The 23718-nt window shown below is 44.0% G+C and overlaps 1 protein-coding gene across 6 annotated transcripts in view; it reads right to left on the reverse strand.

Moving 5' to 3' along the window:
* Positions 1–2412: 2412 nt before the first annotated feature.
* LOC124033770 (nuclear factor of activated T-cells 5-like) overlaps positions 2413–23718 on the reverse strand; it is a 56218-nt gene continuing 34912 nt past the window's right edge. For 2 of the 6 annotated variants that reach the window (XM_046346026.1, XM_046346027.1), the window contains exons 2-14: positions 17498–17560; positions 16246–16906; positions 14182–14371; positions 13128–13318; positions 12778–12950; positions 11472–11606; positions 11293–11345; positions 10505–10637; positions 9815–9883; positions 9468–9571; positions 7376–9323; positions 6979–7235; positions 2413–6776 (exon numbers count right to left, since the gene is read on the reverse strand). In XM_046346026.1, coding sequence (XP_046201982.1) covers positions 6997–7235; positions 7376–9323; positions 9468–9571; positions 9815–9883; positions 10505–10637; positions 11293–11345; positions 11472–11606; positions 12778–12950; positions 13128–13318; positions 14182–14371; positions 16246–16883 — 3873 coding nt within the window. In that variant the 5' untranslated portion in view covers positions 16884–16906; positions 17498–17560 and the 3' untranslated portion in view covers positions 2413–6776; positions 6979–6996. Of the gene's footprint in view, positions 6777–6978; positions 7236–7375; positions 9324–9467; positions 9572–9814; positions 9884–10504; positions 10638–11292; positions 11346–11471; positions 11607–12777; positions 12951–13127; positions 13319–14181; positions 14372–16245; positions 17561–23718 lie in introns of all 6 variants that reach the window. The other 4 variants (XM_046346022.1, XM_046346023.1, XM_046346024.1 and 1 more) reach the window with 2 other exon arrangements.

Genomic DNA, 23718 nt, shown 5'->3' on the forward strand with positions numbered 1-23718 from the left:
GTTGCAAGTGGGTCTTCCAAATGCACAATGACCCCAAGCATACTTCCAAAGTTGTGGCAAAATGGCTTAAGGACAACAAAGTCAAGGTGTTGGAGTGGCCATAACAAAGCCCTGACCTCAATCCCATATAACATTTGTGGACAGAACTGAAAAAGTGTGTGCGAGCAAGGAGGCCTACAAACCTGACTCGGTTACACCAGCTCTGTCAGGAGGAATGGGTCAAAATTCACCCAATTTATTGTGGGAAGCATGTGGAAGGCTACCCAATTTTTTACTAGAATTAAATGTCAGGAATGATGAAAAACTGTGTCTTTGTCTTTGTTTAAATGTATTTGGCTAAGGTGTATGTAAACTTCTGACTTCAACTGTACCACCAAACAGAAAATCCTTTATCCAGTTGTACATTCTTCCTCCTACCCCCATAATATCAAGCTTGATTAACAACCCCTCCTTCCACATCATATCATACGCCTTCACATCAAAAAAGACAGCTACAACATTCTCCTTGTTCACCTGAGCCTTTGACCTCTGATTCTAAGCAGAGCACTGGGTCCCCCTTCCCTTCCTGAACCCACTCTGATGTGGTGATACTAGCCCCTTGCTCTCCAGGAAGGAAGTTAGCCTCGCCGTAATCATATGTTCCATAATCTTTCACACGTGATGTTAAATCTATTGGCCAATAACTTGTTGGCCTCGCTGGGTCCTTCCCTGGCTTCCGGATTGGTACCACTACTGCCTCCCAACTGCCTGGTAGTTTCCCCTCCTCCCACACGTTGATGTACAACACCAATACCTTATCCAGTGCCCCATCAAGAAGATGGGTCGACATAACATAGCACACTTTATATTTCCCAGGTGAAGATAACCCAGCCTTACCTATTGCCCTTTTCACCTCTGCCATGGTAAAGGGTGCATTCAACACATCATTTACATCCTCCCTCCTGTCCAGCACTCCTGGGTGCTCCTCTCTTGTTCTCTCTCTCCCCCTCTGCCCCTCTGCCAAATTTGCTGTGCTATGCACTTGGACAAACATTTTGGCCATCATCTCTGCCTTCTCATCTGCTACTGCCATATCCTCCCCATTCGTCAACACTGGATAATCTCACTCCCTTTAACCCCACTTCTCCCACAGGTGTCGCCCTTCCAATGGTGTCCCAGAACCGACGCCAACATGACCTCTTTGCCTGACGAATAGTTCTCCTCACCAGGGCCTTCTTATACCGAATCAGATGTTGGAAGTCATGCGTCCTTTTCAGTACTCTAAATGTCCTCTTTCTACTCCTCCATTGCCATTGCCCTTCACACCTCCGTCCACCATGGGACTGCTTTCCCCCTCCTCCTTCCTGAACTCTTAGGTATAGCCACAGTAGCTGTCCCACTCAGGTATTCATACTATCCACATCCCCACTTATATCCACCCGAGCCATCACCTGCTCACTCAGCTCCTGAAACTGATCCCACTTTGCCCTTCCAAACACCCACCGGTCTACTCCACTGACACCTCCTCCAACCTACTGTACATAGTATGGGATAATGATCACTCCCTACTGTCAACTCCTCCCATACATTCCACTCAAAGGATTCCTGCTATCACACTAGACACCAGAGTGAGTGCCAAGGCAGACTGTGGCTACATCAATCCTGGTCCCTCGGCCATCATTCAGGCACACCACATCTTTCATTACTATCAGATTTTCCATCACTTGGTCATTTCCATCGATCCGTTTCCCTACACCACATTACCTTACTTCTATCCTGGCCCTCCATCCTCTCCAGCTCTAAACGAGATCAACGCACGTACACACACTTTGACGTTGAACTGTACGCAATGACGGCTCAGCGTGTTCGAGGGGATCAGTCACAGAAGACACTGCGCAAAAGTAGTACTGCACCCAGACCACCAGGGGGATCAGATTAGTTAATTTTGTTGCGGGCGGTCTTCATTTTTAAAAATGTATGTAACTAGGCAAGTCAGTTCAGAACAAATGATTATTTACAATGACGGCCAAACCCTCACCCTCTTCATTGAAGAACACAGGTCATTTACTAATTATACATCTCTAATCACAATATTAAATTACATTTTAATATGTGATCATATTCATCTGGTTTCTGAGCATGCAAGCATGTTTTCCCTTTCTACTTCCCTCGTTCTCCTCCCTTCATAATGTTAAAACATGTTTTGGATGGACAACTAGGGTAAGGCCATGGCGCATTTGATTAATGATTTGTTATGTTACTCTTGAAACGCAATTGGATTGGTGTGCTTGTGATTTTGCCATTTCCAATCTTTCACGGTATGGGAAATTCATGTTGTCTTTCTGTCTCTCCTGAGCAAAAACAAAAAGTCTTTCAATGCAAAAATCGAACGAAAACCAAACAGAGGGTGGGGAAATCAACTAGACAAAGGAAAACGTATCATCTATCTTTATTAATATATAGATACCAGCAGGTTTACATAAATATAATTGCAAGAGTATACAAATGCCCCAACAAAAGCAAAAATACATTTTTATATAGATTCATTTTTTTTAAAGGTAATATTTAACAGTTGTTCACATGGTAGGTAAAAACACATAGGTGATATGCACTCCCCATACCTAGAACCTGTCAATGCTATCAACAGGTTCATTACTGATCACCAGAAAAAAACCTAATGGAAATAAAGCAGACTTTCACATCAAACCAAAGCCAGACAGGTTAAGGGGACACAAACAGAACAGTGTGTGAACAGACTAACAGATTACATTTACAATAAAAACAAAACAACCATGATGAAAATTCTGAATGACAAGTTTGTTTGAATTAGGTGAAATTTGTGTTGGTCTTGACTGACATAAGCCCAATCATAAAAATAAAAACAAATCCCGGTGGCACACAGTATCAATACTATTTCAAAAAGTTACATAAATAATTCACATAATTACAATATTTCGTTATAGTTTCCCCTTTGCAATGAACAATCAAGAGAGGCTAGATAGATAAAATATATATTAAAAAAGTAACAGATATACATTTATATTGAATCAAGCTGCATAGCAGTTTGAGACAAAACTTCAATTGCAACGACGTTAAACAAAGGCAATTCATATTTTCGTGAAAATAAATCAGATGCACAACAAATTGCACAACACTATACATTTATCTGGTCACTCATTTCTGTACGGCATTAGAAGCACACAAGTTGTATGGCTTGCAAGATACTAGTAATCAAGGGCTAATAACCACTGACAAGTGTCACAGCGGTGAATAAATCAGGCAACACTGGTACAAGATAAATCTGGTCTCTACTATAAAAGTTTGTCAAGGCACAAGTATATCATCCAATGTACTGAGCAATACTTCTAAAATATATTTGCTGTACACTGTGATGTCATAAATCATTGGTTAGTCTGGGTGCAAATATGGTAAAAATATAGATGAACTTTCAAGGTGACCCCTGCATTTTTGTAGTCATTGGTTGAGTAGGAAAAGTCGTTCATTTTTAGGTCTTCAATAAATTAAACCTTTACTGGCACAATAAAGTACAGCGCCACTCAATTACAAAGACTCATGTCGTCATCAATGTAAAACATGTAGCCTACTTGACAAATAGGCCTCCTATTTTGTCAAAGGTCATACATACTACATGGGATATTCATGGGTTACATTTGAAAATAGGTATTTCTTTCCTCAATATCCTTATGCTTGAAAATAACAATAATCTTATTGTGTATTCATAACACAAAACATTAACATGTTGCTAACAAAATATTGTATGTATACTATATATAAAGAATGTACTTTATCATTGAAATTGGTCCAATGTTGAGTAAGGTGGCCTGATTAGCAACCTGCTCGGGTTGAGGTAACAAACACATTCTGCGTTTGGAGTTTTTTGTAAACCCTATTAACAAATATTTAATAGATGCTGTTTTAAACTGTCTGTATGGCTTTATAACTGGCATAGTTGTCCAATAACTTCCTGCTCTTTCCTTATTCAAGAGGTGAAATAAGTTGTAGATGTGACAGTACAGGTTCAATGGTTCAATGTTTCATGGATGATAACACAAGGGTTTGACTTTAAATCAGATTTGGACAAACATACTGTACAATTGATCTCAACCTGGCATATGAACAGAAATCTATCTAAGGGAAGAAAACAATGCACAGGAATGTGCATGTGACTCAGTGTACATGTTACATTTTAACTCCCTCAATCATAAAGTTGTATTCCTGTCCTCGCATCTACAAGGAGAAGAAAAGCTTCACTGACAGATATGTCACACAAGACCACAGCCAACTACAGTTTCAACAGGTGGGGAAGGGCCAAATCCACATAACTAATATTAATACAATTACGGAGTTAAATCAGAACCAAACTTGTACATCAAGTCATTTGTAGCACAAATATGATTGTGGGACACAATTTAGACAATATCTAAAACAAGAAATACCAAATAAATTAGATATGATTTCTGAAAAGATGTATTAGAACTACACCAGTAAAAAAGATATGATAAAATATTTGTAAATATGATAAAAATTCACAAATACTCACGACTACTGGAAACAAAACTACTAGTATTTCACAAGAGTTGAAGAAGGCCAATCACAGACAGCTCTTTTCTCCAAAGCAACTTAACGGTCCCTTTAAATATCTAAAAGAACACAGCTCAAGCTCTGGGATGGGGAATATGGGGCCCCACCAATCACATTACTAAAAATTATTTAAATACTCTCCATTTAAAAAATCTGCTTGTTTTTAAAGTGAAAAAAAGGTAATGATGTTAAGAACACACAATAAAATACAACACTAAGAGAGAAAGATGGAGGCACTCAACGAAGCTGTTATTGTTGTCATCAGAGACCAGCACCTTGTTCATGTGTATACTCAGATTCAGACAAAAAACAAGACACAATCTTACTGTTGGCTCCACTCCAGCCCAATACTCACATGTAAAGAATAAAAGCACAAACCAGTTTGGCAGCAGTACAGGTGTAGGGTCTTAATTTGAGCCAGTTTGCTAAAGCAGAAAAATAATCCTGCTGCAAAAGGAAATGTGAATTATTCTGTGGATTATAATTAATGGACATTTTTGTAGAGGTTGATACATTTTTCATTAGGGTAAATCAAGTCTGAAATGTCAAAGTCGAAATTTGACACACAAGCGAGCTGTGCGTCAAGAAGCAGAGCGGCTTGGCAGAGTCGTGTTGCAGTTGCAGAGTTGCAGCGATGGTACAAGACTAACTACCAATTGGATATCATGAAATTCGGGGTACAAAGTATACCAAAAATATATACAAAAATTATAAAATACAAATAATAATAAAAAATGTTTTTCTTCCAGTGCAGGAAAATTCTCAGCAACAAAAGAGTGATCAAATTAAGATCATACATCTGTATATCACGCCTGATACTAATAATCCAACTACAAACAACCATTCATGCTCAAGGCAAAACAGATCCAGTCACTTTCACCACTTTCTTCCTGTCAAAACATGGCGAGTCTCAAATGACAAATATGAACACACCAATCAATATGAGCCATAAAACTGGCCATTCATGAAGACGAAAAAGGAGGCTGTGACTTGAGGCCTTGACTCAGGTCCTGGGGTGGCCCACTGTAGGCAAGAGAGTTGGTATTTTACAGTAAGACAAACATACGGAAAACTCCTCTCTGATCTATGGATAAAAGTCCAGTTTGTGCGTGCCAGACGTGAGCTAATACAAACATCTTCCATGGAGACATCATTACAAAACAACACATTATCTACATTTGCGATAGAATGATACAAATAACAATATACTCTTTAATTACATTAGACAACCATGCACACTGGTATATAGTACACATATATGGTTCTGTTTTATTCAAAATGTAGGCCTATTTAATTATGTAGACTGGAAATTCTTCATTTAAAGGCTGGATGATTTTTTTCTCTTGATCCACATTGACCCTAATCTAGAGCATCTCTCGTACTACAGAGTCTAATCAGGGAAAGAAATCCATGGTGTAATACTCCAATAGTTGGAGTTATTCTCATGAATGGGTAATGGGAAGATGGCTGCCAATAAGAAACTGGTATTTCATGAAAGGAACAATAAAAAACTAAAGCCATAACTCAAAACACATGCATGAGTAATAAAGTTGTCGAGATGTACTGACTAAATAGCTGACTAGCGAATGCATAGGCCAACTTAATGAGTAACTGGCCACAAAAGGAAAGCATCGTAAAGTGCTGAAAGAACTAAAGTCAAAATATATTACAAAGGTTTATTTTTCATGAATTGTAAATTTTCTTTTGCTATTTCCTAAAATACTTTTAATATCGTATAAAAAGGACAACAATGCGTTATAAACAATTGTGAGCCCACACTCTGGTCCTGGAGAAGACAGAATGCTGTGCTAGCTTCCACCACCATCCTTATAAAACCACACCGCAAAGTGCTGCTCTGAGAACTGAGGAGTTAGCCAAACATTACATAGTGTCATGTTTCATTAAGAGCTGGAGGCGACTAGCTGCGAGATACAATGACAGTTGTGGGGTAACTACAACCTATGTCCTATTTTGAGGTCCAGGTTTAGATGCAGTGGAGGACTTCATGTGTGGAGCATCTACACATGAAGACTGTCCTTGGAGAAAAAGGCCGCTGAGGCTTACATGTAACTTGGAGTTCGGACAGGAGCCCACCATTGAGTTTGTTTTCATTCTTATGCCGTCTGTAATGGGGGTCCACACCGGGGTCTTCTGCCGTCTGTAATGGGGGTCCACACTGGGGGTCTTCTGGGCTCCTAAAGGGAGGGGCAATTACATGTTTAAAGACATAGAAGCATGTAAACAGTAGTCAGTGATTCAAATTGGAACTAGAATTCCAAATGGTTAATCCTGCTTTCTGAGATACCCTCAAAGATGTATAAAATGAACAATGAAAGTACTACCATTTTAAACACAAACCAAACTTTTTAACATGTTCATAGATAGATGAGCATTCACCTGAAACCTATAGCAGGCCTAGTAGGAGCGAGTGAGGTTGTTGCCCTGCTCCTGCAGGCTGACAAGCAGGTCATCTATCTTCTCCATGTTCTGGGAGGCGGTCATGCTGTTCTGCATGCTCCCTGACTCAGACATGGACTGGTTGAGCAGCGACTGGATCTGGGCCTCGCTCTCTCTCTGGTTCTGACCAGACTGACTGATGGCAATGATCTGATCAGACAGAGTGGTTCCAGGAGAGGTTATCAGCTGGCCACACTCTGTATGGGGAAGAAAAGGGTAGTCACTGACTACATGCCACATGAAATGCTAACAAAAACCAAACAATGTTTTTCTGGAGCATATAAAAAAAAAGATGACATTTGATAAAAGGACAGATCACATAATCATGAATCCTTACCATTCTGAATCCCAAAGAGGAAGAGGCCTGGCTGCTGGGCCTCGCTGGGCTGGTTGAGGCTCCCACTGACTGCTGTCTGGAACAGAGACCCTGGCTGCTGTACGGGGGAGGAGGTGGTGGTCTGCAAGCCTGCCACCCCATTCTGAGTGCTGAAGATGCCTGTCTGCGGGAGTTCCCGGGCAGCCATGCAACCCTGCAGGGCAGACATGTTGGATTGGGGCATGAAGAGAGAGACGGGCTGCTCTGGGCCGTTGTTGGAGCTGGTGATCAGCTGCATGGGCTGCTGCTCTTGGAACAGGCCGTGATGGCGAGGCTCTGAGGGGTTCCCCACCACCTGGCTCTGGTCCTGGAAGGCCATGGGCTCAGAGGATTCCTGTTGGCTAACAGTCACCATGCTGGCCTGAGAGAACAGCATGGAGGGGTTTTGGGGAGAGTTCAGGCTGCTGCTCATGGGGGGCATCTGGCCCTGGCCACTGAACAGCAAACTGGGGGGCTGCTCTGGAGTGGAGAGGTGTTTGCTGCAGAACAGTAGGCCAGCCTGCTGCTGCTGGGTCTGAGAGAGAGTGTTTGCAGGTGGATGAGGGGAGATGTTCTGAAACATAGAGGTCTGCTGAGGTGGCTGAGGCTGGGAGGGCTGCTGCTGCTCCATGGGGGTCCCCTGCTGGATAGGAGAAAGCTGGGTCTGAGCCTGGAACACTGACTGGGGCTCAGGGGCAGAGGTCTGCAGGGCACTGAGGAAGGCCAGCTGCTGCTGCTGGCTGCCGCTAGAGGAGAGCTGACCAGGCAGGGCACTCTGGGGGAGGAACAGGTTGGCGGCAGAGGGGGGCTGCTCTGGGGAGAGGCTGGTCCTACTCAACACTGTCAGGGTGTTCTGGAAGAGGGTTGCCTGGACCTGCTCCTGGATGGGAGAGGCCTTCTGAGTGTGGAACAGCGCCCCCTGTGGGTCCTGTGCCTCAGCCAGGGGGCTGGGGTTATGGAAGAGGGGTGGAGAGGGATGAGAAGGGGTCTGATGGAGAAAGTTGGTCTGAATGGAGAGGAGCTCATTGGCTTGCTGAAAGAGTGCTGCTTGCTGCTGCTGTTTCTGTTGTTGCCTCTGCTGCTGTTGGGCCTGCTGAAAGAGGGAACCATGGTTCTGCACCATGCCCTGCTGGGAACCCTGCTGTTCAGCGTTCTCACCTAGAGAACCGCCCTGAAATATGCCACACTGCATTGGCATCTGTGATTTAAACAGCTCCTGCCGCAGGTTCTCCAACACATGCTGTTGCTGTTGTTGGTGTTGAATTTGTTGCTGCTGAATCTGTTGGTGTTGAATTTGTTGCTGCTGAATCTGTTGCTGCTGAACCTGTTGCTGCTGAACCTGTTGCTGCTGAACCTGTTGCTGCTGAACCTGTTGCTGCTGAACCTGTTGCTGCTGAACCTGTTGCTGTTGCTGTAGTTGCTGTTGCTGTAGTTGCTGTTGTTGCTGAATTTGTTGTTGTTGAATCTGTTGCTGTTGTCGCTGTTGCTGCTGGCTGCAGTACCCTTTTGCCTGCAGTTGTCTCACTGCTTGTTCCAGTTGGGCCACATCGTCTGGGGGGAATATGGGCAGCTGGTGCTGCTGGGGAGCAGGTTGAGGGGCCTCCACTTGTTGACTGAGCCTCCCTACCGCCCCAGCATTGTTGCCAGCCCTGTCCTGACCATGCCCCTCTCTGGGCTCCAGGAGGAACTGCTGAGGCCCAGGTTGGAGTAGAGAGTCTGCAGGCGCAGGCACGGGGAAGGAGTTGGTGAGAGCGATGTCCTGCTTCTGTATGGTGCTCAGGGCGTCTGCACTGTTGAAGACTGCTGTTTGGGATTCGGCAGGGTCCTTGGCAGGCCGCGGCAAGGAGTTGGAGTACGGGCTGTTGTTGGGGGGAAGGTTGGAACTCATGTCCAGCGTCTGCTGGGCGGAACACATGACATCGGGGGTCCGCTGAGAATTCAAAAAACAGATGATACCTGCTAGCTTTTCATATATATTGGGGGAAAGATCGATATGGTTCATATGGATATGAGTCTACTATTTAATGAGGCATTATCACAGCCAAGGCTGGGAATGCAATTGTAGAGCTTTTACCTTGAAAATGCCAGCAGAAGGGAGGTTGCTGGAGACCTCCATTGGAGTGATCTCTTCTCTCTTCACAAGAGGCAACATTGGGGGCATCAAGGCACCATCAATTACTGTAGGGGCATGTAGGGACAATGTTACAATTTTGTCATACAGGAAGGAGCACACACACACACACACACACACACACACACACACACACACACACACACACACACACACACACACACACACACACACACACACACACACACACACACACACACACACACACACACACACACACACACACACACACACACACACACACACACACACACACACACACAATACAGCATGGTAGAGATATACTATACCTTTCATCCGTTGATCAAAAGGGCAGGGCTTGCCTGGAGATGGAACTTCTTTCTTCACAGATATGTCCACTGAGACGTACACAAATAAGCAGGTTGAGTTAAGGACATGCAAATCAGATGACCTTATTCTTCATACCCAGTCTCATTCTCCTTCGTCTGCATGTCAGGTTTTCATATACAAAAAATATAATATGAAATGAAACTGTATAGAGTGAAAAACAATCAGGACTAAATCTGTATGACTTGACTGTTTTGTATAGGACGCTGCCTAATCCGGTATCATGTTTAGTACATACTGTATATAGAAGGGCATTTTTGTTTTTAGATAGATCATCTACACTTCCATGTTTTGTTTCATTGTTTTAGTTCCTTTCCCTGTCACTTCCTGCTTGCTCATTGATAGTTCGTGCCACAGTGCCCAAAGGACATTTTGACGCCTGGAAGTGATGAGGAAAAAGGAGGAGACAAATACCCCCCTGTTCCCAAGTTGACATGGCTTCCTGTACTAAAGACTGTAATGGTAAATTTAGAGCAGGCTAGATGATATATCCACCTAATACAGTTGTCGTGGTAGAGTACTGGTTGTAATTTACTCTGGCTGAAGACATGGTCTGAGGAAATGTTGTTTTGGTCCTAATGTGGCGCAGAAGGTGAAACAAAAGAACATTTGTTCATGGACTTATCACAGACCTGGTTCTGGAGTGTATGTAAAAGGCTGCACGTCGTGGGATCGGCCAGCATTGGTCACCACGTAGATTCCCACACACACTGCAGACGCGATGGCTGGGTTCTGGTAAGGAGGAACCTTCACAATCAAGTGATTCTGAGGGGAAACGCATAACAGACAAATCGACTTAGCTAACAGAAATGTACAGTAGCCCCAGTCTTATAATTACATACATCAAGTCATGTGACAAACGTGTCAACATGCCTTATAAAACAGGCGCAAGCGCATAATTACTTGGATGAAATAATCAAGTGATGTCAGCACAATGTAGAGTTGAAAGAGAGAGAGAGAGAGCCACAATGGACATAATCCTGGCACAGACGATGAACTGGAGATTCCATACATCATCAACTAGTTCAGATGTGCAACCCCTTTCAAACTTTTCTGACTAGTAGAAGGTGTGGCGATGATTTACAGAGTTTGCCTGGTTACAAATTGTGAATAACATGTGAAAGACATCTAAACACCTCTGGGCTAGACAACTGATTGAGGCTTAGCTAACGGGAGCCAGAGGGTCAGAGCTTCAAGGGCAAAGGTTTACGCAGGACTGTTGAGACCTACTTACCACTGTGGCTCACAGTAATTAGGTGACAAAACAATGAGGCCATTCACCTCCCTGAGTGAGTAGCAATTTAAGATGATTACATCTAAACCTACAAATCTCAAATGGCTGCTGTTATCTAACCACCCTGTTAAATCATTAGCATGAATCATTCTAGGACCACAATAAGCAGAGAATAAGCTTATTTACCTGGTGAAACAGCTCCATGTCAATTTCAGCCTCTGCCTTCCAACACTTCTCATCTTAGGGGGGAAAACAGTGAACGGTTTCAATAGTATGGTAGGTAAAGGAATAAATATAAATGTTATTCATTATTCATATACTGTAAGGACATGGATTTCAGACAATAATTGGTTGTGTAGACCTACCTGATACATTTTCCTGGAATATGACTTTGGTATCCTTGAGGAAGTTCTTCCCAATGATGAAGACCTCCCCACCCCCCCTCACCGAGCAACTGTGGAGGGACTTCTTCAGAATCTCAGGCACCCCTGCAGGCTGGGCTGTAGACAGGACACCAACATACCGTCAGGCTCTGAGTTCTGCTTGACCTAGCTTCTCTAACTAATATTTTGTCACGAGTACAGAACTGCTGGCCTTCTCAGAGGAACCAGGGGAAGCCGACAGAAAAGCTTAAACCAATTGCTCAAGAGTACATTGTGAATTCTTGGAAGGCACATGTGTAATCTTGGGGAAATAGTAATTGTGCTTTAATTGCTTTGCCAGGACAAATGTGAGCTGAGCTGGTGTTTAAAAAAATGGTGTGTATGTGCATGTACTTGAGAGTTTATGTACATTTATTTTGTTATTTTACAGTATATGATCATTAACCAGACAGTAAAATGACTGTACTATAGGTAAAGTTGACACTCTTTGCAGTCCCCCTTTCTCACAGGCAAATAGAAATCCCCAAGTTTCTATAAACAACAAGCTCAGACTCCTCCCACTCCTCCTCCCTCCCCAGTTTTCACAGGCCTTCCACACTCTCACCACCCCGCTCCACAACACACACAGACAGACGCCGTTGGAGATTTATATTTTCTGGACAGATTTTTGCTTGGTCGGATTGCACGCTGGCATTGTAAACAAAAAAGTCCACACCTCTTTCACCGGCCTTTCTTTCTCTCCCTCGATTTTTTGGAGTTCTGCTTCTAAAACCACCGACAAATAGAACTTCTTATACCCCAGAGCAGTCTTTCCTGTTTTTGCCACTCATAGCCACACCCTATGTCCACAACGGGAGGAACACATGATGCTGAAGAGAGTCTATAGACATGGTCTCTGAAAATGTACTTAAATTTGAAAATGATCTGCTAAGCATACATAATGCATTAGAAAATGAAACTTCTAGACTGAATCAACTCTTCAAAGTGTCCAAGTCTTCAGCCTGGAACTTAAAAACGAGATGAAAACAATAAAACAAAACCTATATTACAAATGCTCATAAGACTATCCAGTCGAATTTGGACAGTAACGGCTCCCAATGGAGACTTCATTATTTACATCATTGTCCTGACCCAAGCTCCTTTTCATTTTCCTCCTGTCCACCCAACCCCCTGAATGAACCTCTCCCTCCCCCTAATCCTCTGGTGACGTGCGTCAGCTCTAAGCTCCGACAGCGTTCCTGAGAGAACTCCGGTGGGCAGATGCTATGAATAACCTAAAGCCACTCACTGCACAGGATGGGGGACGACGGTGTCTGTAACGTGAGCACCGAGCCGTCCGGCCTGGAGATGTTGACCCGAAACACCAGCCTGGCACGTGTGCTCTTCTTTTTGGAGCCGGCCACCCCGATACGAGCTTCCACATCAGCGTTACGCAGCTTCAGGATCCCCACGCAGTCCACCCTGCAGAGACACACACACATCACAGCTATTAGACTGGCAAGCAGGCCTGCTGAACAAGGCCCCAGCGGCTGTAACAGCCCCCAAATAACTCCCATTGGAGGTCTACTAAGAGGAGCAGTCTCCAGTATGTGTGATTTTACAGAATTGCAACAGCTATGGCAATAAGCAGATACATACGCCAGGGTCATATTATTGCTGGGGTCCAGGGACACTTCAATGACAGTGGTGCCCTCAATGTCCACCTCCTTGCAGGCTGTAGTGTTGCGCCCCGTCACCCTGCAGGCCTGGTAGAACCCATGTGGCTTCACACGCCCAGCATCATTACCCACAAACACCTGCAGCACCACTGCCTCATTCACACCCTCCAGCTGTGGACAAGAAGGAAACAAAGAACACTCAAATCAGAAAATAGCACAGCTGCTCCAAAGTCAACTCTACCTATTTTTGTAAGTCACTAGAGACTTTTGAGCGTGGAATATATTGTGCAAGTGGGGTGGAGCTAAAATAACATACAAAGGTGAATAGACAGTGGCAGCTTTCTGCTTAGTAAGATGATATCTAATAGCATTATATGATAACAGAGCTGTCACTGCACAACTGTCTGTTTTGCTGTCTACTTTGAGAGTAAAACATTTGAAATAAGGAATACATTGCTGATACTGAGATATGACAAAGAAATGCAAACAAAGTCACGATTTGCGATTGTAATCATTTCAAGAGAATAATGATAGTTACCTATTTTCTCGGTGGACAAGAAAATCTGTTGTGTTTATGTAGTTTATATACTATATTGCATTTAGCAGGCACATTTATCCAAAGCGACTTAGTCATTCATTCATGGGAATTGAACCCACTATCCTGGCATTGCAAGAGCCATGCTCTACCACCTGAGTGCTGCCTTCCAAGGTGTGTTGTAACCGCTAGCTATTAAACCTTGTTTCATAAAAAGAAAATAACCTGGGGTTGATATGTTGCATCACTTTTTATACAAGTTTCTACATAGCCTGTGACAATCACTGAATCACTGACTTAAGCATGTTAAGCCAATGTAGAGGTGTTATGTAACAATGAGTATGGAGCAGGTTGATGGTGGCATTTGATGAAGGACAGATAAAGGCATACTTTCAAAGGGGTAGAGTCAAAACAGTGACACGTGTATGGGGCACTGACCGTCCACGAAAAGCCCTAGAGGCCACAGCCCCCCTGGTCCTGGTGCTGGTTTAAGGCATACCTTTAGGGTAGGGAAGCCCTGCTGAGTGCGGTCCTTCACTGACCCCCTGCTGCCCTCAGTCAGGTAGCGGGCTCTGTGCTGGGTCTCAGGCTGGACCAGGATCTTCAGCTCCTTGCACTCACTCTTCTGAGGGAACTGGCTCGCTAGGGTCCCACATTTCTGATGGGTTGTTTGGGAGCCATCTGCCGAACTGCAAGACAGACTGGTTAGCTACTGTGTCAGCCCAACAGCTCCTAAACAACCTACATTGAAACACGCAACACTAACATTATCTACAATACACTTCCACTTCCATATATATTTAATGCAGGGGACTGTTTCCTTTCACTCATTCACAGCACTTGTCCCCTGCTAACCCTGCCTGTGACCTTGTAATCATTGGGGACTGAGGGCCGCACAACCTGGCGTTGGGTGACAGTGGCAGCAACCCTCACCCCCACTCCTCCTCTCCGCTCCACCTTGTGTTCGTTTATGTAAGGGGGGGAAGATCAGCTCCACCTTGTGTTCGTTTATGTAAGGGGAGGGAAGATCAGCTCCACCTTGTGTTCGTTTATGTAAGGGGAGGGAAAATCAGCTCCACCTTGTGTTTGTTTATGTAAGGGGAGGGAAGATCAGCTCCACCTTGTGTTCGTTTATGTAAGGGGAGGGAAAATCAGCTCCACCTTGTGTTTGTTTATGTAAGGGGAGGGAAGATCAGCTCCACCTTGTGTTTGTTTATGTAAGGGGAGGGAAGATCAGCTCCACCTTGTGTTCGTTTATGTAAGGGGAGGGAAGATCAGCTCCACCTTGTGTTTGTTTATGTAAGGAGGGAAGATCAGCTCCACCTTGTGTTTGTTTATGTAAGGAGGGAAGATCAGCTCCACCTTGTGTTTGTTTATGTAAGGGGAGGGAAGATCAGCTCCACCTTGTGTTTGTTTATGTAAGGGGAGGGAAGATCAGCTCCACCTTGTGTTCGTTTATGTAAGGGGAGGGAAGATCAGCTCCACCTTGTGTTTGTTTATGTAAGGGGAGGGAAGATCAGCTCCACCTTGTGTTTGTTTATGTAAGGGGAGGGAAGATCAGCTCCACCTTGTGTTTGTTTATGTAAGGGGAGGGAAGATCAGCTCCACCTTGTGTTTGTTTATGTAAGGGGAGGGAAGATCAGCTCCACCTTGTGTTCGTTTATGTAAGGGGAGGGAAGATCAGCTCCACTGTTGGCACCAAGCTTCCTCTCAGTGGAAGAGAACTTGACAGGACTTGGAGACCATCCACTTACTATCAAAGTTCCAGCCAAGCTGTGACCCCCACCAGCAGATATCTGTGTGTGTTTGTGTGTGAGTGAGTGTCAGTATGTGTGTATGGTGGAGCATAGGGGGTATTTGGAACTAGAGAGCAGCAGGGGATGAGTGAGGGATCCCCAAATAGCTGCCATGGTTTCCCAGTGACACTAGTGAGCAATGCAGAGTTTGGAGGCTCACTACCAAGCAGGGTCCACCAGAACCTCTTAGGAGATGGACTTATTGGGTTATTTAATCTGCTCTGCTTTCTCAACGCTTTTCAAAGAGGCTCAGTGTGATTCACCATGGCTGACCATTGTTTGAGCTGTGGTATCCTGCCCCTCCCTAGTGTCTGATCTGCCAGCTCTTCTTCAAGCACAGAGAAACATTCAGCCAGTGGTTTGGTTCGATTTCCACTTGTGGTATAGGGGTTTACACATCTTAACAATGGGAATAAGTATGGAGCAAATTTAGATAAACTTCTTCAAAATCAGGCAAGGTATGAACAGTTCTGTTGAGATGTCCATTCAATAGTAGTTGTAATGGTATAAGTTTATCAGTGTTTTTCGATGAATTAATAATTTTATGACATGTAACTTGTCTTAATGTATTTCTAAATGTATTTCCATTCTGTGTTAAGAACAAGATTCAAACTGAAAACGGAAACTCAACCAAAGTCCATAGAGCCATCTCAGAGATGTAAAATAATAGGAAAGTTAACTCTGCAGACCAAAAGGAAGTAAACAGTAGGCTAGATATGTTTCCACATGGGCTAATTTCACTGTAAAAGAGATCCAGGGGCACCCACCTTCCTTTGGTACAGGCCTTGCTGTCTGAGCCCAGCTGTGAGAGCACAAAGTGAGGCCCTTTGGCACTGTCTGCATCAAACACGTCCATGCTGGCCTCCTCGGCCGAGGCAGGCTTGGGCCCGGGTCGCTGGCGGGGGGTGCGCTTGCGCGACTTCCGGGGCACCTCTGTGTTGTCGTTGTAGGAGCTGGAGCTGACGATGCTGAAGTTGGAGGCGGAGTCATCCATCCAGATGCTGTTGCTCTGCTCGGAGTCCTGGAGCTGATCCTCCTGGCAGGACATGCGGCTGTCGTCAAACAGGTCCTCGGGCGGAGGCGAGATGTTCAGCACCGTGCGCCGCTTGGAGGGGGTCATCTGGTGGTGCTGCTGGGCCTCCTGGGATGCCCCCCCTCTTCCTCCTCCACCTAGGGATCCGGCCCCTCCTCCTTTCTCGCCGCCAGCCCTTCCGCCACCAGCACTCCCACTGTTGCCAGTCCCGCCCTCAGCGCCAAGCATCTCCGCCACCGCTCTGCTACTTACACCTTCGTCTGGAGCAGCGATGCTGGTGTGAGCAGAGGTCTGGTCGGTGGCTGAAGTAGTGGAGTGCACGATGGAGCTGGAAGAGGTGGGAAAAGCACTGCGAGGGCCTCCCATGGTCATAGAAGAGGAGACGGTGGTGGCATCTACAGTGTATATAATTAGACAGTAAATAAAGGCATCTCAACCAGCATTGGCTAGCAGTCCCATTCAAGCAGCGAAATTTGTGCATAATTGTTTTTTTGTGTTTTTTTCCCTTTTCTTTGGTCATCCAATTATAATTTTCCCTTTTCTTTTATTGCATCATGATGTGTGAGTGTGTCTATGTGTGTGAGAGTGTATGTAGTGTGTTCTGACACAAAAAAAATGGGGGAAAAGAGTCATATTATAGGACATAATATACATGGAAAGTCATGCATTTTCTGACATGAATATCTAATTATCTGAAATTGATACGTAGAGTTTCTAATTCAATCTGCAAAAAAATTGTGCCCCAGAACGTGCAGTAATCCAATTCTCTAGCCATCTTTCAGTGACACTGGACCTTGATTTTCAATAGCATTTGCCATGAACAGAAATTAACTGGGAAATCTACACGTAGAGGGATGTTCAAATGAAATGAAGATTATCTGGTGTGTAAGATGATGCGTGCCAAATAGAGCTCCTTCTCATACAGGTTCAAACAATTTAGTTGGGACTGAACGTAGCCACAGAGACAAAATAAACAAGCTTCTGACCTATGAAGCAGAGAACTGCAGACCATTTTATATGCAGACACTCCCTGCTTCAGAGGGAACTTCCTGGAATAAAAACGAGACAGCGAATGAGCAATAAGAGCTGAACATTCAAATGTAATTTTTTTTTTTTTTAACTGTTGAACAAAAAGTATATGTGAAAATGGAACCGTCATTCAAGGGTCTCGTTCTATTCCTGCTCAATATGTTTTTCTGAATGTCCTCCTAAAACACCTGAGGAAAATGGCAGCAAATGTGGAGTACATTTCAAAAGCATTCCTAGTTATCAGGTCCTCAATGCAGGGTACAGTAGAGTGCAGCTTCAAGCAGGTGAAATGGCAGATGCTGCATGGTAGATTGTCATCTTCCACTTCTGTGAAAACAAACTGGATAGTTTGGCTACTGGCATAAAAGGGGGACAAAAAACATGGGAGTTGGAGAAAGCTTATGACACCCCATGGTAAGAAATAAACACGCAATACCCGACTGTCTACTCAAGATGATATGATGGAAGAAATGGAAGCCTTGGTGGCCTAAGGGCCTAGCTCTAGGATAAGGTCTGAGCATGGAGGTGAAATCCTGAAGACTGCTGCAGGAGGAAGGGAGAGGAGAGGCAGACAAGCTATCCTAATTTGTAAAACCTTTATCGATACTGTGAATTCAACATGTCAATAAAAACAATTAAAAATAAGAGGTGCAACTAGGCGGCACATCATTCAAAACTGTAGCTACAGTGCTTTTGACTGAAAAATAAGATAGCTTTCTGTTGGCAATCGGAAGAATGCCAGGTATCTATGACTCATTACAAGCCAATGTGGTGCATTGTCTATGAAGAAATTCCAGTCACTTTACATTCCACCCACAAGCCCTCTCACTTTTCCCATTCCAAATGCACTCATATGTAGGAACTATCCCTGACTGCAACAATATGGAACATCATTTTGCTTTAATTAATAGGTTTTTATTTTTCTCAAATTAATTTTAGTGGCTAAACTATTTGAATTTATTGAAGAGTAGCCATGATAAAAAGAAGAAATGAATAAAGCAATAACATCTATTTATGCTCTGATGAACAGGAATGCTTTCAAAACATACAGCACATTGTATGGATTTCTGCAAACAGAAGCAATCTAGCAAACAGACAAAAAAACTCCACCTGATTGCAGATGGTAGGGAGCAGCTATTTTACCCAATAGATTATAATTAAATGTTTTATTCGAGAGACGGGAATAATTTTAGTTCGATTGGGATCCTGCAAGACAGCAATTTGTTCCCCATGGCAGTTGTAAGCTTCATACCACAGAACCAAAAGAACTAGTTCCATTTTCACAACCATGTAATATCAAATGAAAATCAGTTTTAAAACAAGAATAAAAATAACAGAACAGTGGATTTGAAATGCTGAAGAATTAGTTAATTACAAAATGAAGTCAGGTACAAAATCTAAATATGACGCATTCCTTTGAAACACATTTCATGATGTGCTGTTCATGCAGATTTTAGGTAGCGTAACAAACATGAGAAACGTACAGGCCCTGCTAAGATTGGAACCGCAGTGAATGATTTGCAGCCACTTTGAGCGCCCCCTCACCACACTTAAAAACACTCACAGAATCTGGAGAAACAAAGGCCTCAAAGAAACCCAGTCCAGTAAATCTCTCCAGCTTTGTAAAGGTTCACAGCTCTTACTCTGCTCCCTCCTGACTTATTTATATGGCCTAAAAGCTTTCTGTAGACTACTGTACACTGGCAAATATGCCTGAGTAAATTGTCCCATCCGTGAGTTGTGTACACATTTCAAACAACTGCCCTTTTATGTCCTGCTGTCTGTCCAGAGGGAGGTAATCTAGTTTTTTCTCATATAAAACGAGTTGCCCTGCTTTGAGTGTAATGAAACTAAAGACAACCGTGTAATAAACGTCAGGACAGCAAACGCTGTGGGAGAGAATGAAATCCCTCTGTTTTTGGCCTGTGCTGTGGAGCAGTAGAACTGTTGGATAGAATCTCCCTCTCCGTCTCTCCCTCTACCACACCCCCATTAGCGTTCTAGTCTAAACACGCAAGGCTGATTTGTTTAAAATGTAGCCAGGTCTTAAAGAAGAGAAAACCCAGAGACACCTACACGGAGGACAGAGGAGAGCACTGCTGCATCTCTTTATCCAGGGTATAAATCATTTAAATCAGGAAGTCTGATTTATCACAGGAGAAAGGCACCTGGCCACAGAAAGAGACATTTATCACATAAACATTTTAACCCCTGTTGTTAAGCCTCTATAAAGCATAATGTGTCTTTTGGTCATCAACATGTCAAGTTAAGACTATTTCTGGACTAAAAAGCACTTTCATTGGAGAGTCTTTTTAATTCAGGAGTATGCTTAATCTGGGTCCAGGAAATTGGCCCTCGTAAAGCATTGCCTGGTGTTAAACCTTTTGATCTTGACAAACTATGATACCTGTAAACAGCACAGTACATGTGATAACCTTGAAATGCTGAGCGCCAGGTGGTAATTAAGACATCCTGTTCAATAGGAGCCCATCCATTCTAATAGAAAAAGACAGCTGGCCAATAGGACAGCTATAACCACCAAAATGGCTGACTTGAAGGGCAGGGATTCAGGATTCATTTCTTGCTTGAATTTTGAGTCATCACCTGCTCCGTTTGTGCATAATACCCTGGCTAACGAAATGCATTGAAATTCAATATTCAAAGGGAGATGGAGGACAAAAGGTTGAAGGCTTCATGTATAATTACTCTGAAGAGGTTTGGTTCCGAGACATCCAGAGGAACAGAGTACAGATAGGTTGAAGCTAAAGAACTTCATTCATAAAATTGTGTATATTATGAACAAATTTTATACAGTGCCTTCAGAAAGTATTCACACAGTAGATGTTACACAGCCTGAATTTAAAATGGATTAATTGAGATTTGTCACTAACCTACACACAATACCCCATAACGTCAAAGTAGAAAAAATAAATAATAAATGCCTTGAGGCGATAATTATTCAACCTCTTATGGCAAACCTAAATAAGTTCAGAAGTAAAAATTTGCTTAACAAGTCACACAATAGGTTGCATGGACTCACTTTATGTGCAATAATAGCCTTTACCATGATACCGCGCACAATCAATTATCTGTAATGTCCCTCAGTCGAGCAGTGAATTTCAAACACAGATTCAACCACAAAGACCAGGGAGGATTTCAAATGCCTCCTAAAGAAGGGCAGACATTGAATATCCCTTTGAGCATGGTGAAGTTATTACACGTTGGATGGTGTTTCAATACACCCAGTCACTACAAAGATACAGGTATCCTTCCTAACTCAGTTGCCGGAGAGTAAGGAAACTGCCAAAGGATTTCACCACGAGGCCAATGGTGACATTTAAACAGTTAGAGTTTAATAGCTGTGATGGGCAAAACCTGAGGATGATCAACAACACTGTAGTTACGCCACAATACTAACGTAATTGACAGAGAGAACAGAAGAAAGTTTGTACAGAATAAAAATATTCTAAAACAAGCATCCTGTTTGCATCAAAAGTAATACTGCAAAAAAATGTGTCAAAGCAATTAACTTTTTGTCCTGTGTTATGTTTGGATCAAATCCAATACATTACTGAGTACCACTCTCCATATTTTAGCATAGTGGTGGCTGCATCATGTAATGGTTATGCCTGTAATCATTAAGGACTGGGGGGGTTATCAGAATAAAAAAAATAAAACAGAATGGAGCTAAGCACAGGCAAAATCCTAGAGGAAAACCTGGTTCAGTCTGCTTTCCACCATACAGGAGATTAATTCACATTTCAGCAGGACAATAACCTAAAACACAAAGCCAAATCTACGCTGGAGTTGCTTAACAAGACAGTGAATGTTCCCAAGTGGCCGAGTTTTTACTTAAATCTCCTTGAAAATCTATGGCAAGACCTGAAAATGGTTGTCTTGCAATGATCAGCAACCAATTTGACAGGGCTTAAAATAGGTGTGGAAAGCAGACGTACACAGCTGTAATCTACACAGCTGAAGCTAGCTAGCTTACAAAGAATAACAACAAAAAATATCTAGTTAACAGAAGAAAGGAAGACAAAATAAGGACAAAAGAAGGACAGAAGAAAAAGGAAAAGAAAGAGGACAACATAGTGAAACAGTACTTCTATTGCAACTTGTATTTCGTCGTCCTAACGTAGTCTACACTGCTATCTGCCCAGCAGCTAGCCAGCTAGCATACGTCCACCGTCTACCGAATTGCAGCACTGTAGAAACTATTACACTCAACTGAACGACGTGATTAGTGTAGTGTTAGCTAGCTACATAGTTGTCTTTGCTGTCTTCGTATCCAAGATAATTGTGTAGTTTAGAGCGTGTAGTCTTAGAGTAATTATCTTAATTTACTGAGGTTAGCTAGCCAGCTATTTGTCGTCCTTAACGTAGGAGACACTGCTAGCTAGCCAACAGCTAGCCAACGTCTACTGAATAGAACTTCCGCACTCAACAACCGGGTCGCATTCCGCTTCGCTCCACAGGTAGTATCACATTTTTCATTTCATTTCATTACAGCACAACGGTTTGATTTGTTTGATCGTAGCTAGCTACATAGCTAGCTACATAGCCGTCTGTGTATCAAAGATAATTGTTGTCGTTCTTTTAACGCAACATAACGTAATCAACACTGCTAGCTAGCCAGCTAGCCCCCGAATAGCAGCACTGTAGAAACTATTACACTCAACGGAACAACTTGATTAGTGTAGTGTCAACAACGCAGCCACTGCCAGCTAGCCTACAAAGTCAACAACGCAGCCACTGCCAGCTAGCCTACTTCAGCAGTACTGTATCATTTTAATCATTTTAGTCAATAAGATTCTTGCTACGTAAGCTTAACTTTCTGAACATTTGAGACGTGTAGTCCACTTGTCATTCCAATCTCCTTGCATTAGCGTAGCCTCTTCTGTAGCCTGTCAACTATGTGTCTGTCTATCCCTGTTCTCTCCTCTCTGCACAGACCATACAAACGCTCCACACCGCGTGGCCGCTGCCACCCTAATCTGGTGGTCCCAGCGCGCACGACCCACGTGGAGTTCCAGGTCTCCGGTAGCCTCTGGAACTGCCGATCTGCAGCCAACAAGGCAGAGTTCATCTCAGCCTATGCCTCCCTCCAGTCCCTCGACTTCTTGGCACTGACAGAAACATGGATCACCACAGATAACACTGCTACTCCTACTGCTCTCTCTTCGTCCGCCCACGTGTTCTCGCACACCCCGAGAGCTTCTGGTCAGCGGGGTGGTGGCATCGGGATCCTTATCTCTCCCAAGTGGTCATTCTCTCTTTCTCCCCTTACCCATCTGTCTATCGCCTCCTTTGAATTTCATGCTGTCACAGTTACCAGCCCTTTCAAGCTTAACATCCTTATCATTTATCGCCCTCCAGGTCCCCTCGGAGAGTTCATCAATGAGCTTGATGCCTTGATAAGCTCCTTTCCTGAGGACGGCTCACCTCTCACAGTTCTGGGCGACTTTAACCTCCCCACGTCTACCTTTGACTCATTCCTCTCTGCCTCCTTCTTTCCACTCCTCTCCTCTTTTGACCTCACCCTCTCACCTTCCCCCTACTCACAAGGCAGGCAATACGCTCGACCTCATCTTTACTAGATGCTGTTTTTCCACTAACCTCATTGCAACTCCCCTCCAAGTCTCCGACCACTACCTTGTATCCTTTTCCCTCTCGCTCTCATCCAACACTTCCCACACTGCCCCTACTCGGATGGTATCGCGCCGTCCCAACCTTCGCTCTCTCTCCCCCGCTACTCTCTCCTCTTCCATCCTATCATCTCTTCCCTCTGCTCAAACCTTCTCCAACCTATCTCCTGATTCTGCCTCCTCAACCCTCCTCTCCTCCCTTTCTGCATCCTTTGACTCTCTATGTCCCCTATCTTCCAGGCCGGCTCGGTCCTCCCCTCCCGCTCCGTGGCTTGACGACTCATTGCGAGCTCACAGAACAGGGCTCCGGGCAGCCGAGCGGAAATGGAGGAAAACTCGCCTCCCTGCGGACCTGGCATCCTTTCACTCCCTCCTCTCTACATTTTCCTCCTCTGTCTCTGCTGCTAAAGCCACTTTCTACCACTCTAAATTCCAAGCATCTGCCTCTAACCCTAGGAAGCTCTTTGCCACCTTCTCCTCCCTCCTGAATCCTCCTCCCCCTCCCCCCTCCTCCCTCTCTGCAGATGACT

The sequence above is a fragment of the Oncorhynchus gorbuscha genome, linkage group LG04, assembly GCF_021184085.1.
Source record: "Oncorhynchus gorbuscha isolate QuinsamMale2020 ecotype Even-year linkage group LG04, OgorEven_v1.0, whole genome shotgun sequence".
Taxonomy (NCBI): Eukaryota; Metazoa; Chordata; class Actinopteri; order Salmoniformes; family Salmonidae; genus Oncorhynchus; species Oncorhynchus gorbuscha.